Source organism: Polypterus senegalus, chromosome 14 (assembly GCF_016835505.1).
Source record: "Polypterus senegalus isolate Bchr_013 chromosome 14, ASM1683550v1, whole genome shotgun sequence".
Lineage (NCBI taxonomy): Eukaryota > Metazoa > Chordata > Cladistia > Polypteriformes > Polypteridae > Polypterus > Polypterus senegalus.
In genome coordinates, this window is record NC_053167.1 from 28,264,476 (window position 1) to 28,277,320 (window position 12,845).

Genomic DNA, 12,845 nt, shown 5'->3' on the forward strand with positions numbered 1-12,845 from the left:
AGCAGCACTTTTATCCCACCCATTGATTCAAAATTCTGGGTCCAGATCCTGGCCTGAGCAGTAGGCCCATTCTTCCAATGTCTGCATGAGTTGTTGCTGAACATCTGTTTAGGTTAACTGGCAACTCTAAAGTGGCCCTACATATGTATGTAGTAGGAATGACCCCAAAGGTGGACCAATGTCCCATCTTGCACCCATTGTTGCTGGGATAGGCCGTGGCCCCCAACTATGCTGAACTAGTCCGAGTAGGTTTTGATGATGGATATCTGGGTGGATGGACAAATATTCTGCTTTGTTGCAAAGGCAACTTTTGTAAGGAGCACTGTCTGCTTCTGCAATAAAATGGAGTCCGCTAACTTGTTCTCCAATATTAATAAGAAGAAAACGGTAAAGGGGTAGATGTCAGCTGTTTCCCAACAAGACAGATTACATGACCTTACAATTAAGACTTTTCAGATATTAAGAAGATACCGCTGGAAATAGTTTCATAATAGACTAAAAGCTACCATTATGGTATGAACATTTAAGCTTATTGCTCAACTGAGATGTCTCCTAATGAGGAATGCCATACCAAGGAGAGCCAGGTATACCTTGATACTGCTGACCTTTGCATATCTTGGAGATGGTGAGGCAATTACTAAGACCATTAAGTACCATTTTGGAAAGTGCTAGAAGACATCCTGAGGGAGATTTTATGCAAAGATGCCTACACATTTTTTTTAAAACTGTGTTGTCTTTGTCTGTAGTGATATAGGCTTTATATTATACATAATCACACATTGTGCTGGTGTGATGTACCCGACGTGGTATCTTACGGTTTCAGGTTCTCGTCTAGCAGGATGTCGTATCCATAAAGCTCAAAGCAGTGTTTGTCATTGATGATGACCTTTTGCACACTCTGCAGGCTCCTTACAATGATGGCATCCATATCCTTGAAGACTGTCTCTACAGCTTCCATACCATGCTTTGCACCAAGGTAACGCCGAAGTTGTTGTATCTGCCATTTGCAACCCTGAAAAATGGGCAGAGATCATCATGGTTGAGTCACATAATTGACTGAGTCTACTAGAGGATTGTGCCAGCTTTGGGAATGCTCAAGTTTATTGAAAACATGCCGAGTGACTGCAAACAAAACCTTAACAAATGCAGCTGGTCTTCTTCTACGATTATATTGGCTTAAGTGTTTTGAATATGGTTGGCAAAAAGGTTAACCCTACTGACAATTAGATTGAGCATCCTTGGCTTGAACCACACATCCGTGTTTGGATTTTGTGGGTTCTCCCTGATGTCCACATCCGCAATGATTTGCTTGTTAATTACTTGGAGATTCCAAATTTAACCTGTATTAAGTGTGCAGGTGAATATGCCCAGAGACTGTTACTGTTACTGCATCCCAGGTGAGACAGATAGGAAGCACTTTGGCTTTTTGCAGCTCAGTGAAATAAATCAACAAAATTATGACAAACAGAAACCTCCTTATATTATGATAGACAACAGCCCCCTCTCAGTTACACACCAGAATGACTAACAAGGAAGAAAATAACAAAAAAGAAAACTGACTTGGCAGTCCCAGTCCCAGTGTGGCAGTATGCAAGAGTGTTGTAATTACATGCTGTGTACTTCATCTTTCAATTTGTTTTTTGAACTCCCTTAATCCAAGAACAATGGTGTGGGGGAGCAACAGCCATTCCAAGCAGCCTCTGATACATGCATAATATCAAGGCATAACAAGTTACAGTCACACTTATTTACTCTAGACCACTGGAGAGACCCAGATAATGTGAAAACCTTCAGCATACAGAAGAAAACAAGAAGCTATTTAAAAAAAAAAAGTCAGACAGTGACCAGTCCAAAAATGTATCCAAGGGTTCTGGGGCTGTATGGCAGTAGTGCCAACTGTACCACCCACATATGAATAATGCCTACATGAAACGGAATAATCATATGAAAAAGTTTAGGAACTCCTCTTAATTCTTTGTTTTTGTTTATCATTGGCTGAGCTTTCAAGGTAGCAACTTCCTTTTAATATATGACATGATCATAGAAACAGTAGTATTTCAGCAGTGACATTAAGTTTATTGGAGTAACAGAAAACATGCATCCTAACAAAATTAGGCAGGTGCATAAATTCGGGCATCCCAACAGAGATATTACATCAATACTTAGTTTAGCTCCTTTTCCAAATATAACAGCCTCTAGACGCCTCCTACAGCCTTTGATGAGTGTCTGGATTCTGGATGGAGGTATTTTTGACCATTCTTCCAAATAAATCTCTCCAGTTCAGTTAAATTTGATGGCTGCTGAGCATGGACAGCCTGCTTCAAATCATCCCATAGATTTTTAATGATATTCAAGTCAGGGGACTGTGATGGCCATTCCAGAACATTGTACTTCTCCCTCTGCATGAATGCCTTTGTAGATTTCCAACTGTGTTTTGGCTCATTGTCTTGTTGGAATATCCAACCCATGTGTAACTTCAACTTTGTGACTGATGCTTGAACGTTATCCTAAAGAATTTGTTGATATTGGGTTGAATTCATCTGACCCTCAACTTTAACAAGGGCCCCAGTCCCTGAACTAGCCACACAGCCCCACAGAATGATGGAACCTCCACCAAATTTGACAGTAGGTAGCAGGTGTTTTTCTTGGAATGCGTGTCCTTCTTCCTCCATGCAAAGCGCTTTTTGTTATGACCAAATAACTCAATGTTTGTCTCATCAGTCCAAAGCACTTTGTTCCAAAATGAATCTGGCTCGTCTAAATGAGCATTTGCATACAACTAGCGACTCTGTTTGTGGCGTGAGTGCAGAAAGTGCTTCTTTCTCATCACCCTGCCATACAAATGCTCAGATACACCATCTGCAGCAAGATGTTCTTGCAGGTCTTTGGAGGTGATCTGTGGGTTAGCTGTAACCAATCTCACAATCCTGTGCATTTGCCACTCCTGTATTTTTCTTGGCCTGCCAGACCTACTGGGTTTAACAGCAACTGTGCCTGTGGCCTTCCATTTCCTGATTACACTCCTTACAGTTGAAACTGACAGTTTAAACCTCTGAGACAGCTTTTTGTAGCCTTCCCCTAAACCATGAGACTGAACAATCGTCGTTTTCAGATCTTTTGAGAGTTGCTTTGTGGATCCCATGCTGTCACTCCTCAGAGGAGAGTCAAAGGGAAGCACAACTTGCAATTGACCACCTGAAATACCTTTTCTCATCATTGGACACACCTGTCTATGAAGTTCAAGGCTTAATGAGCTAATCCAACCAATTTGGTGTTGCAAGTAATCAGTATTGAGCAGTCACATGCATTCAAATCAGCAAAATTACAAGGGGACCCACATGTTTGCATAGCCAGTTTTTCACATTTGATTTAATTTCTTAGAACTAAGTACTGCTTCACTAAAAATGTTTGTTTGGAAAACACCCCAGTACTCAGATGTTCCTAGGAAATGAGACATACCCCTGTTATCTTTTTTGTTGAAAGCAGAGTAAATTATTATGCAGGCTGAGAGGGGTTCCCAAACTTTTTCACATGAATGTAAATAAAAATAGACAACCTTTTTTACCCAAAGCAAATCTCAAACTAACAGTGAGAACCCAATGCCCCCATACATTAATTGTGACCGTCTTATTTTCTAGTTCCTTTACCTTTTCAGGGTCGTAGTCTTGGGCAGTTTTCTGAATTGCCACATTTGTCAGATGGGCATCTGCAGAGGGTTAATGATTAAGGATTATAATAAATCACTGTAGATTACTGCTTCAGCAAGTCATCAACAAAAATAAATGCCTGTTGCCATGTTTTGTTTTGTTTTTTTTTTTGTTTTTTTGTTAAAGTACATTGTTTATAATGCCTTCATATAATGAGCATTCTCCTCAAGCAATTTATAAATATGGAAACAAAGACAATTATAAAGTGCATGTGGATAAAGTGAGTCAGCACAACAGACCTGTGGTGAAAAGTGCAGTGCCTCAGTGAGGAGGTCACAATGTCTGCCTAGCACAGATTATCCACAAAGCTCAAGACCAGTACACTGTAAATTCTCATTGTTTTCCAATTAACTTGGGTTGAACAATTATTCCTCTTGTAGTATACACATTTTCAACCAATACATGTTGTCTTTATTGAGACAAATTAATTGGAAGGACTTTTTGATAACATGAGATTAATCCTTTCTCAGCCACCAGAATAAAGTACCTGTTTTAAATTGCGGTGGGCAGCCAGAACACCCAAAGAGGAGAAAGATGGGGGAAAAGCAGCTATGGAGGGACACTTCTGATCGCCCCCAAGCCAAGATGCCAGGTGGCAATGTCCTTGCAGCATAGCGGTACCCCAGATTCCTGCAGGGCACCATGGGATTTGGATTTTGGCTTCTTAGCCCTGCTGGATGCCGTGGGTGCCACCAGGAGATGCTGCGGGGGGACTTGCAGACTCATATCTTTTCCATAGCCCGGAAGTACTATCGAGTCACGAGGACAGAAGTTCTAAAGTACTTCCAGGCTGCCAGAAAACTCAACTTCTCCAGCTGACCCGGAAGTGCGGGAATGACACATGGACAGAAGAACTAAAGCACTTCCAGGTCAGACACTACATAAAGGACTGTTGGGGACCCAGCAAGCGAGCCGAAGTTGGGAGGTAGAGGACAGAGCTTGCTGGGAGGTGAAGAGGAGAAATTTGTGGCGATTCATTGTATTATTATTATTGGTATTGCCTGTTTATGGTGGCGGAGGTGCTTCTGGGCGTTGTAACAAGAAGAAAAAGAATTAAATACCTTCTCGGTCATTTTACCCTGTCTGTCTGTTGGGTCGGATTGGGCAACAGCAACCCCTAGTGTCTTATAAAATATATAAATCATCTTTGGGTGGAGCATTCCCTTAAAGTTTGAAAGGACAACCATTTGTTTTGAGCATACATACAGTGGTGCACACTTCATGCCTGCTGTGTTATATGTTAGCCCCCAGTAGGAAAAATGAGAAGACTACGTGAATCATTATATATGAACAGGGACAAGTATGGAGGGACACCTGAAATAAATGTCACAAGAGAGAAAAAATTAATAAAGCCCCAGATTTATATGGTATCCTTATACTGTATATAATTTGATACTTTCCATATGTATGGTGTTTGTAGCAATACCTCGAGCAGGCACAAGAGCAGTGGCTGCTGGAAGGACGCGTAGGAAATGAAGTCACATGACTGACGCGGAACGTAGACTTGCTAATGCGACCACACGTACACAACGAGCACAACAAATGGATGAGCGGCATACAGCTACAAATGCTACTAATGCTGAAAGAAATTGTGCAAATCGGACACAAAGGACAGATGAAGAACATGCGCTACAGAATGCTACTAACGCTGACTGATATCGTGCCAGCCGTTCACAAGCGTCTGAAGAAGTTCGAGCAGCCGCAAATGCAGCACGGGTTGAAAGAAATCGATCAGCCCGTGCCTTGCGGCGGCCGACAAGGTCTATTTTAACAACAAATCAGTGCCATGATAGCAGAATCATTTCAAGGACTTAACAAAACAAATAATTATTTGCAGAGAAAGTATGGATTTCACAAATGTTGAATTTGTAGCCCGATTTGATCGGGCTCCCAGTCGCTAGTAATTGAACCTAAAAAAGAATCTAGGAAAAGGCTGGTGGCAAGCACAAATTAAGACCATTGCAGTGAAAATGATGTTTTATAAAATTGGCAACTTTGAAAAATCAACAAATACAGTTAAAAATTAAAAGCATGGATAGCTCATACTATAAACATAAATAACATAAGAGATACAGTGATCATCAATGCTGCTGAGGGAGAAGCGAGCGTTGGAAAAGCGAGCAAATCCATCTCGGTATAGATAGACCTTGAGTGGAATGAACTGCAATAAAAAACAAACATTACTGTCAGTTTAACTTTGTTTCAAAATACATCACAGTATCAGGTAATTACAGAACCTCAAAACGTGTTATTCCATGAATCTCTCGTTAATGAATGTTATGCTAATATTAGCAAAGGATCCTGTCAAAGCTTTTATCATATTAAACTTAGCAAAGGATCCTGTCAAAGCTTTTATCATATTAAACTATCTACTAACTAACTACACACAATACAGTAAACAACGCGATGAACACTGCTGGAGGATGCACACTCCTGAATGCCAGCATCCATATGGAGTTTGCACATTCTGTGTGTGCATTTCCTTCTGCATCCCAAATATCCATCCATCCATTTTCCAACCCGCTGAATCCGAACACAGGGTCACAGGGGGTCTGCTGGAGCCAATCCCAGCCAACACAGGGCAGGAACCAATCCTGGGCAGGGTGCCAACACACCCAAATGCCAAGCACACACTAGGGCCAATTTAGAATCGCCAAGCCACCTAACCTGCAGGTCTTTGGATTGTGGGAGGAAACCCATGCAGACACGGGGAGAACATGCAAACTCCACACAGGGAGGACCCGGGAAGCGAACCCGGTCTCCTAACTGTGAGGCAGCAGCACTACCACTGCGCCACTGTGCCGCCCATCCCAAATATGGATGTGTTAATATGAGTCAATATGAATCTCCAAGCTGACCTGGAGTGACTGAGTGAGGTGGGCTCTTGAGTGTGCCCAGTGGATTAATGGCTGGCCCAGCCACTGTTCTGACTTACTTGAGACACTTTGAAACTTTATTAACCTGTTAACTGGAATTGGATTTAAAAATGGTAGAAACGGGTGGTCTACATTTTCTTGCAATGTGAAAGAGTTATAAAAAGTGAGTCACACTGATAAAAAATGACAATGTCTGTATCCTACATCAATTTTAAATATACTGAATTGCCACAGTATTAGGTACTCATGCTCTTGTCACACAAACGACCGTCAAATCAATGGCAGAATCAAATTTGTGGACAATGCAGCTGGAACACACCAATGGATGAAGTGTGTGTATCCAGCCAGGGGGTGTGGGGGTAATGAGTAAGACGGCAGATTCAGGTGTCACTGAACAAGGCATGGCAGTGGCACAAGTGCATTTGGCATAGCTGGCCTGTGGTGATTATCGGACCTCACAGTACGACACACTAATTGTGCACCAGCAGCCCACCAAACAGCATTCCTACAGTAGGAGTGAAGTGATCAGATCTGTAGGACACAAAGGATTTGGCAAACACCAATATAGCAGTGCCACACAGTGGACTTCTTTATCTAGGCTCCTCAATTCATACGCTGAGTCATGTTTTGAGTGCACCCCATTTTAGCTCATAAAAGCTCTTTCTGGAAATTGCTTATTTAACAATAACTTATTAAAATACACGCATTTTGGAAAATTTGAGATTACAACTGAATGTCTAATATATGGATTATGTGAAAGGATTAATGGTTTTATTTTCATGGACATATTAATATTGTTCTTTGTTCTGCATGAAAAGATGAGAATAAAAAAATGTTATCTGCCATCACTACAAACTACATGGGGTGAGTAACATTAAAAAATATATATATATATATTATTGGTTGGAAGCGAGTAAAAGAATGTGATGGCAGGAATTATACATTATGTCATGACAGTAAAATTTTGTATTTGTGGACTGTGTGCCTCAAGAACGATACAAAGGAGGGTGAACTCAAAGAAAATAGTTTTTTTAAACCTCCACAGCACTAGACAGAACCAACCCATCAGATGACAGGGGTGCCTGACCGAATTGATAGAAAGTGTGTGAAAGAGCTGGCCATTAGAGCGTAGCACACAGTCCAAGGCTGTAGACCAGACTACCATTTTAAAAACCATCAGGAAAATAGGGGGCTGTTTTGGCTGTAGGCCACAAGGTAACTGGAGCTGTCGAAGGCAACTCTAGCTGATTTTCCCTATTGCAAAAGTATGGTTATCGTAACCTAGAACTGATTCGGTGGCCAAAAGTGACCCTCAAAAAGGGTTAGAGCTGTCTCACAGCATGAGTAAAATTGAGTATAGAGTTGGAAGGTGAATCGACACAAAGGCTTAGCTGGTAGGAATGAAAGTTGGAAGGTACAACGAAACAGACAATTTGTGGTGGTCTGAAAACAGACAAGTGGGCCAAAGTACCTAGTGGACAGGATTCACAACCTGTGTAGATAGGATACAAATCTGTAGGTGTATCGTTTTACTTTGCTACTCTTGTGTTCCTTCTTTAGCAAATCCTTGAACTTATTTCTTAAAACCAAGCTATTGTTTATATATCTTGTTCTACTTGATGCCTGGAAGACCTCATCATCGTCCTTTCAAATATGTTCTACAATTTGTTATGTAAAGCTATTAAGAGTAAGCAAGGGCAGTGTCTGACAGATAGAAAGAGAAGCTCAAAATTCATTTCAGCTCTCAATCCATTCCTTCATCCCTACATGCAATACACTATTCAACTTTCCAATCTGATTATTGGAATCAGAGTGTCAAGGAACTCTAATCTGCCCCAGGATAACGCACAGAGCAGCTGCCCATCACAGATGATCTGCCTTTAAAGCTTTGTATTTGTAATATTTGACTATCACTAAGCTGGAAAAAAGATATCAAGCCCTTCACCACTATCCATCCATCCATTATCCAACCCGCTATATCCTAACTACAGGGTCACGGGGGTTTGCTGGAGCCAATCCCAGCCAACACAGGGCGCAAGACAGGAAGCAAACCCTGGGCAGGGCGCCAGCCCACCTCAGGGCACACACACACACACACACACACACACACACACACCAAGCACACACTAGGGACAATTTAGGATCACCAATGCACCTAACCTGCATGTCTTTGGACAGTGGGAGGAAACCAGAGTACCCGGAGGAAACCCACGCCGACATGGGGAGAACATGCAAACTCCTAACTGCGAGGCATAAGTGCTACCACTGCGCCACCGTGCCGCCCCCTTCACCACTAACTGATTTTTAAAATTAGTATTCCTATTAAAGGATTTCTAAATGCTTATCAAAAACTATTCAAGATTTAAATGAAACCTACTTACAGAGGTTACCAGCACATAAATTCGCAGGTCAAATTTCCTTCCTGTCGATAAAGCACAGAATGGTCAGAAACAGTTGACAACAACAACATTTATTCTATAGCACATTTTCACAGAGAGACTGTAGCTCACTGTAGCTTTATGAGATTGTCAAAAACATACTGCATTTGCAAGGAAGGAAAAACAAATTAACAATTTACGTAAGCAAGAATAATAATGAATAAGTAATAAAAATACATAAATACAAGCTTAAATAACAGATATATAATTAGTAATGTTGCCACTCATTTGCCCAATTAATGCCCCCACTTTTCTTGTCTGTGTCTGCCAAGAGCCATGCAACACAGTGCCCACTTCTACACATACCCACACTTCCTTGTCATAAGAATCTGTAGAATTGGTAGTACTGGCACTTGTGCAGATATATTTGCATGCCCAGCCAACATAGTAGTTAATCAACAAAAATATATTAAAATACACAACCTCAGTTTGTAGCAGTGCTACTAGTAGTTAAAACTGCATCTCCCAGCAGTCCCTGCAAAGGCTGTTGGAGTCAAAGGTGGTCGGAGGGGTTAAAGAGGAGGGCAGGTGTCCGGAAGAGGGAGAAGTGTTTTTTGTTGTTGTATTTTGTGTTTTTTGTTTACCTGTCGGACTACCTTCTGTTAATTAAGCCATATTTAGTCGCTGTGTCCTGGACTGTATTCGTTGTTGGGGTCTGGATTGTCTTCTGTCTATCTGTGTGCTGAGGACTGATTGTGGATTCACGGCTTTCCCACAAGTGTAGAAGCACTCCTGAACCATCCATCCATCTTCAGCCTTACAGTGTCTACCGGTAGGACTGTTTTTTCATTCCCTTTCAGCGTGCAGATCTCTGGACTTACTCTTGTCATCTCCTATTAAATCCGGTGTGGTTTTCCATGGACTTTCCTGTGTGGAGTTGTGTTTTTGTGTTTAATATCGCCGTAGGGGTACTGGGGTGGTATTATTGTTTTCATTTATATTATTGAATTTCATTATATTCTTTAATTGTGGTTAGTTCCCGGTGTGCTTTATTTTGTCTCGGTTTGTGTGTGTGTGCGGGTCGGCCAAGGCTGGGAGCGTCCCTGGGATCCTCTATAAAAATAAATAAATCACCGTCATCTTGACGGTGTGAATCTTAGCAGCACCGGACCGCTACAAGTTTAATTAACAAAAAATTTAAAACAGCTTATTGGATGTACTCCTTACTTGTGTTGTTCCCCTTCCATGAAGTTGAACCTGGACAAATCCCAGATTTAAAGGGTGGAACCAGTGAAGTAATTTCAAAATATGCATTCATATGTGCTGAAATAGGGTTGCCAGTAAATTCAAGAGCTTGTACTTGAACTATAGAAATAAGCAGGAGTCATCACAACTCCAAACAGAAAGACTCCCATGGAATGTGCAAATGAAAATTGATTTGTAATAAAAAATATACTAATTTATCCATTCAGTTATTTAAAAACACATATACAGTATCATGTATCCATTTTTTTTAATCAGCTTTGTGCATTGCAGGGTTGCCATAATCTGTTCTGTCAGCATCACAGGCCAGGTAGAAACAACAATAAAAAGCCAATTGTCCACATTCAACTCTTAGCTTCATGAAGAAACACATAACTTTAAGATGTATTAGTCAATGGACGTGGATCCATAACCAGTGTGAACTAATTTTTCATTAAATGCCCGAACAACTAACTTTGGGATGTAGTAGATAATCCAGATTATCCTGAATAAACCCTAACAGACAGCAATAAGACCTGGAATAAAACCTATCCCCTGTGATCTGTGCAGAAATGACACCAACCACTGCACCACTATCCAGACCAATTGGCCTATAATTTCATGTGAAACAGAGAAGACTCTCATAAACCTGTTAGCTTCACCTCCAATGAGATATGGGTTCTCTATATAGCGCTGAGCCACATATCTTTCCACCTGTGTCTCATCTTTCTGTTCATCAAATCGGCTTCCTTCCTGAAAAAAGGCAGAAAACCAACCATAAGACATTTCCTCTTGTATGGTTTAAGTGTGTATGGAAACTCTGATGTCTGCTGGTTTAACTATTTCATAAGCAGGTAAGACTACTGGTCAGATCTTAGATCTTGCTGCGGAATATTGTCATCTGCTGCACAATATGAGAGGCTACTGAGAACATGAGGACGCTTCATACCTCCACTCCTTATGTCAATAACACTAGTGTGGACTATTTTTTGATTAAATAAAAGTTACCATACCTCTCAAACACTTTATATTGAAAAAAAAAAAAGATTTGTAAAATGAATACAAGAATAAATGAATGAATGCCGTGATTCTCAATCTAAACTCAGAGTCACGGGGGGCTGGTGCCTAAAATGGCACCACTGCATGCAAGGGAGAAACTAATACTGTGCCAATTTATATTGTATTCTTCTGAAACTACTTATTTGTCCAGTGATGGAATCATGCAAATTTGTGTACTAACAACCGTTCTTCAACTGCAGTCCCACAAGGCAAGTATGATCACAGAGGTATATTCACTATAGCACCATGCCCACTCATTGATAGGAACACAGAGCTGCTACGTGACCCCGACAGTGTGCTTCACTGTGTTAAGAATACCTTTTTCCAATCCATTATATCCTTCAGCTTCCGAAAAAGAAAGATGCCTTCTCCTTGAGACCGGCCCACCTACATAAGTAGGAAAGAATTGAGCATATTAGATAAAGAGGGCATCCAGAACGGTGTTCTCTCTCGTAAGATTTAAACAAACAGTCCAACATTCTGTATTATCTCATTATAAAAATGGCAAAATTAATTTTTTCTTTCATGGTACTTGGCATAGCAGCAAGACCTTCAGTACTGCCTGGAATGTTTGAGCCATCTTAACTCATCAATATTAAATGTTATGACTAAGGTGCAATACAATATCTTGATTGAGTGAAAAGGTGCACTATATGAAGATGGAGGGGAAGAGACCAAAAGGTAGGCAGAAGATGACATAGTTTGGTGGGTCAGATGATCTGAAAGGAATGTGTCTCAACCTAAATGATGCTCAGTACCATTGTGAATGGAGGAAAAGAGATTTGGGGGCAACCGTCTAACCTGGGTAAACCTGGTAACTGGCCATTAAACCACTGTTGATGATGACGACAAGGACAGTATCTTGAACAAACATGAAAGAAATACAAAAATAACTACAATGTCTCTCATCAGCTGTCTCCAAATTGGCCATAGAAATACAGCAGAATCCTATTCCAGACAAGAATAGATTAAACATATTCAGTAACACTCAAGTTTCAATACTCAGAAGATGCTTCTTAAACTCCCAGTTACTAGGAGTTCTACCATGGCAAACAGGTACAGAAAATGGATAGAAAAACTGAGGTATCCTGCACGTCATTTAATTTCCAAAGTAATTACCATTAAAGTGATTCAGTGTTGTCTGTTTCTGTGATTCATTACTCACTCATAAATGTAAAAAGTTATTCATGTATTTGAATAATCAGTGATGACTCTATTCTGAGGAAGACTAACCACGTAGCAGCTCAGTTACATAGTGACTGCAAGCTGAGAATGAGCAACCAAACCTTACCAACCAAGCCCATCTTTTAAGTGAATTATGTGCAGTTTAAATTGATAAAAATGAAGGTCAAGGTTACCTCACCTTTTCAAAAACAATAGAGAAGACTATTCATTTCAATTGAAAATATCACACAGAGGTGCAAATATTTGGGACAATGAATCATAGTGTACATTTCCCATACAGAAATGGAAGAAACCTGGGCTATGTGTACTGTCATTAAAGACAAGGATTGGCTGGCATCCCGGTCGGAATGGATGGTCCCCTACCCACCTGGGGCATCTTGTAAATGGAAATGTGGAAG

General features: G+C 40.7%; 1 protein-coding gene across 1 annotated transcript in view; it reads right to left on the minus strand.

The window, feature by feature from the left end:
- The window catches only part of LOC120514542 (probable tubulin polyglutamylase TTLL9), a 50,004-nt gene that overhangs the window by 1,879 nt on the left and 35,280 nt on the right, over nucleotides 1-12,845 (minus strand). Inside the window, exons 7-12 of the mRNA XM_039734975.1 lie at nucleotides 11,581-11,649; nucleotides 10,866-10,956; nucleotides 8,965-9,005; nucleotides 5,781-5,868; nucleotides 3,648-3,706; nucleotides 816-1,012 (exon numbers count right to left, since the gene is read on the minus strand). Of these exons, the coding sequence (XP_039590909.1) occupies nucleotides 816-1,012; nucleotides 3,648-3,706; nucleotides 5,781-5,868; nucleotides 8,965-9,005; nucleotides 10,866-10,956; nucleotides 11,581-11,649 (545 nt within the window). The remainder of the gene's footprint in view (nucleotides 1-815; nucleotides 1,013-3,647; nucleotides 3,707-5,780; nucleotides 5,869-8,964; nucleotides 9,006-10,865; nucleotides 10,957-11,580; nucleotides 11,650-12,845) is intronic.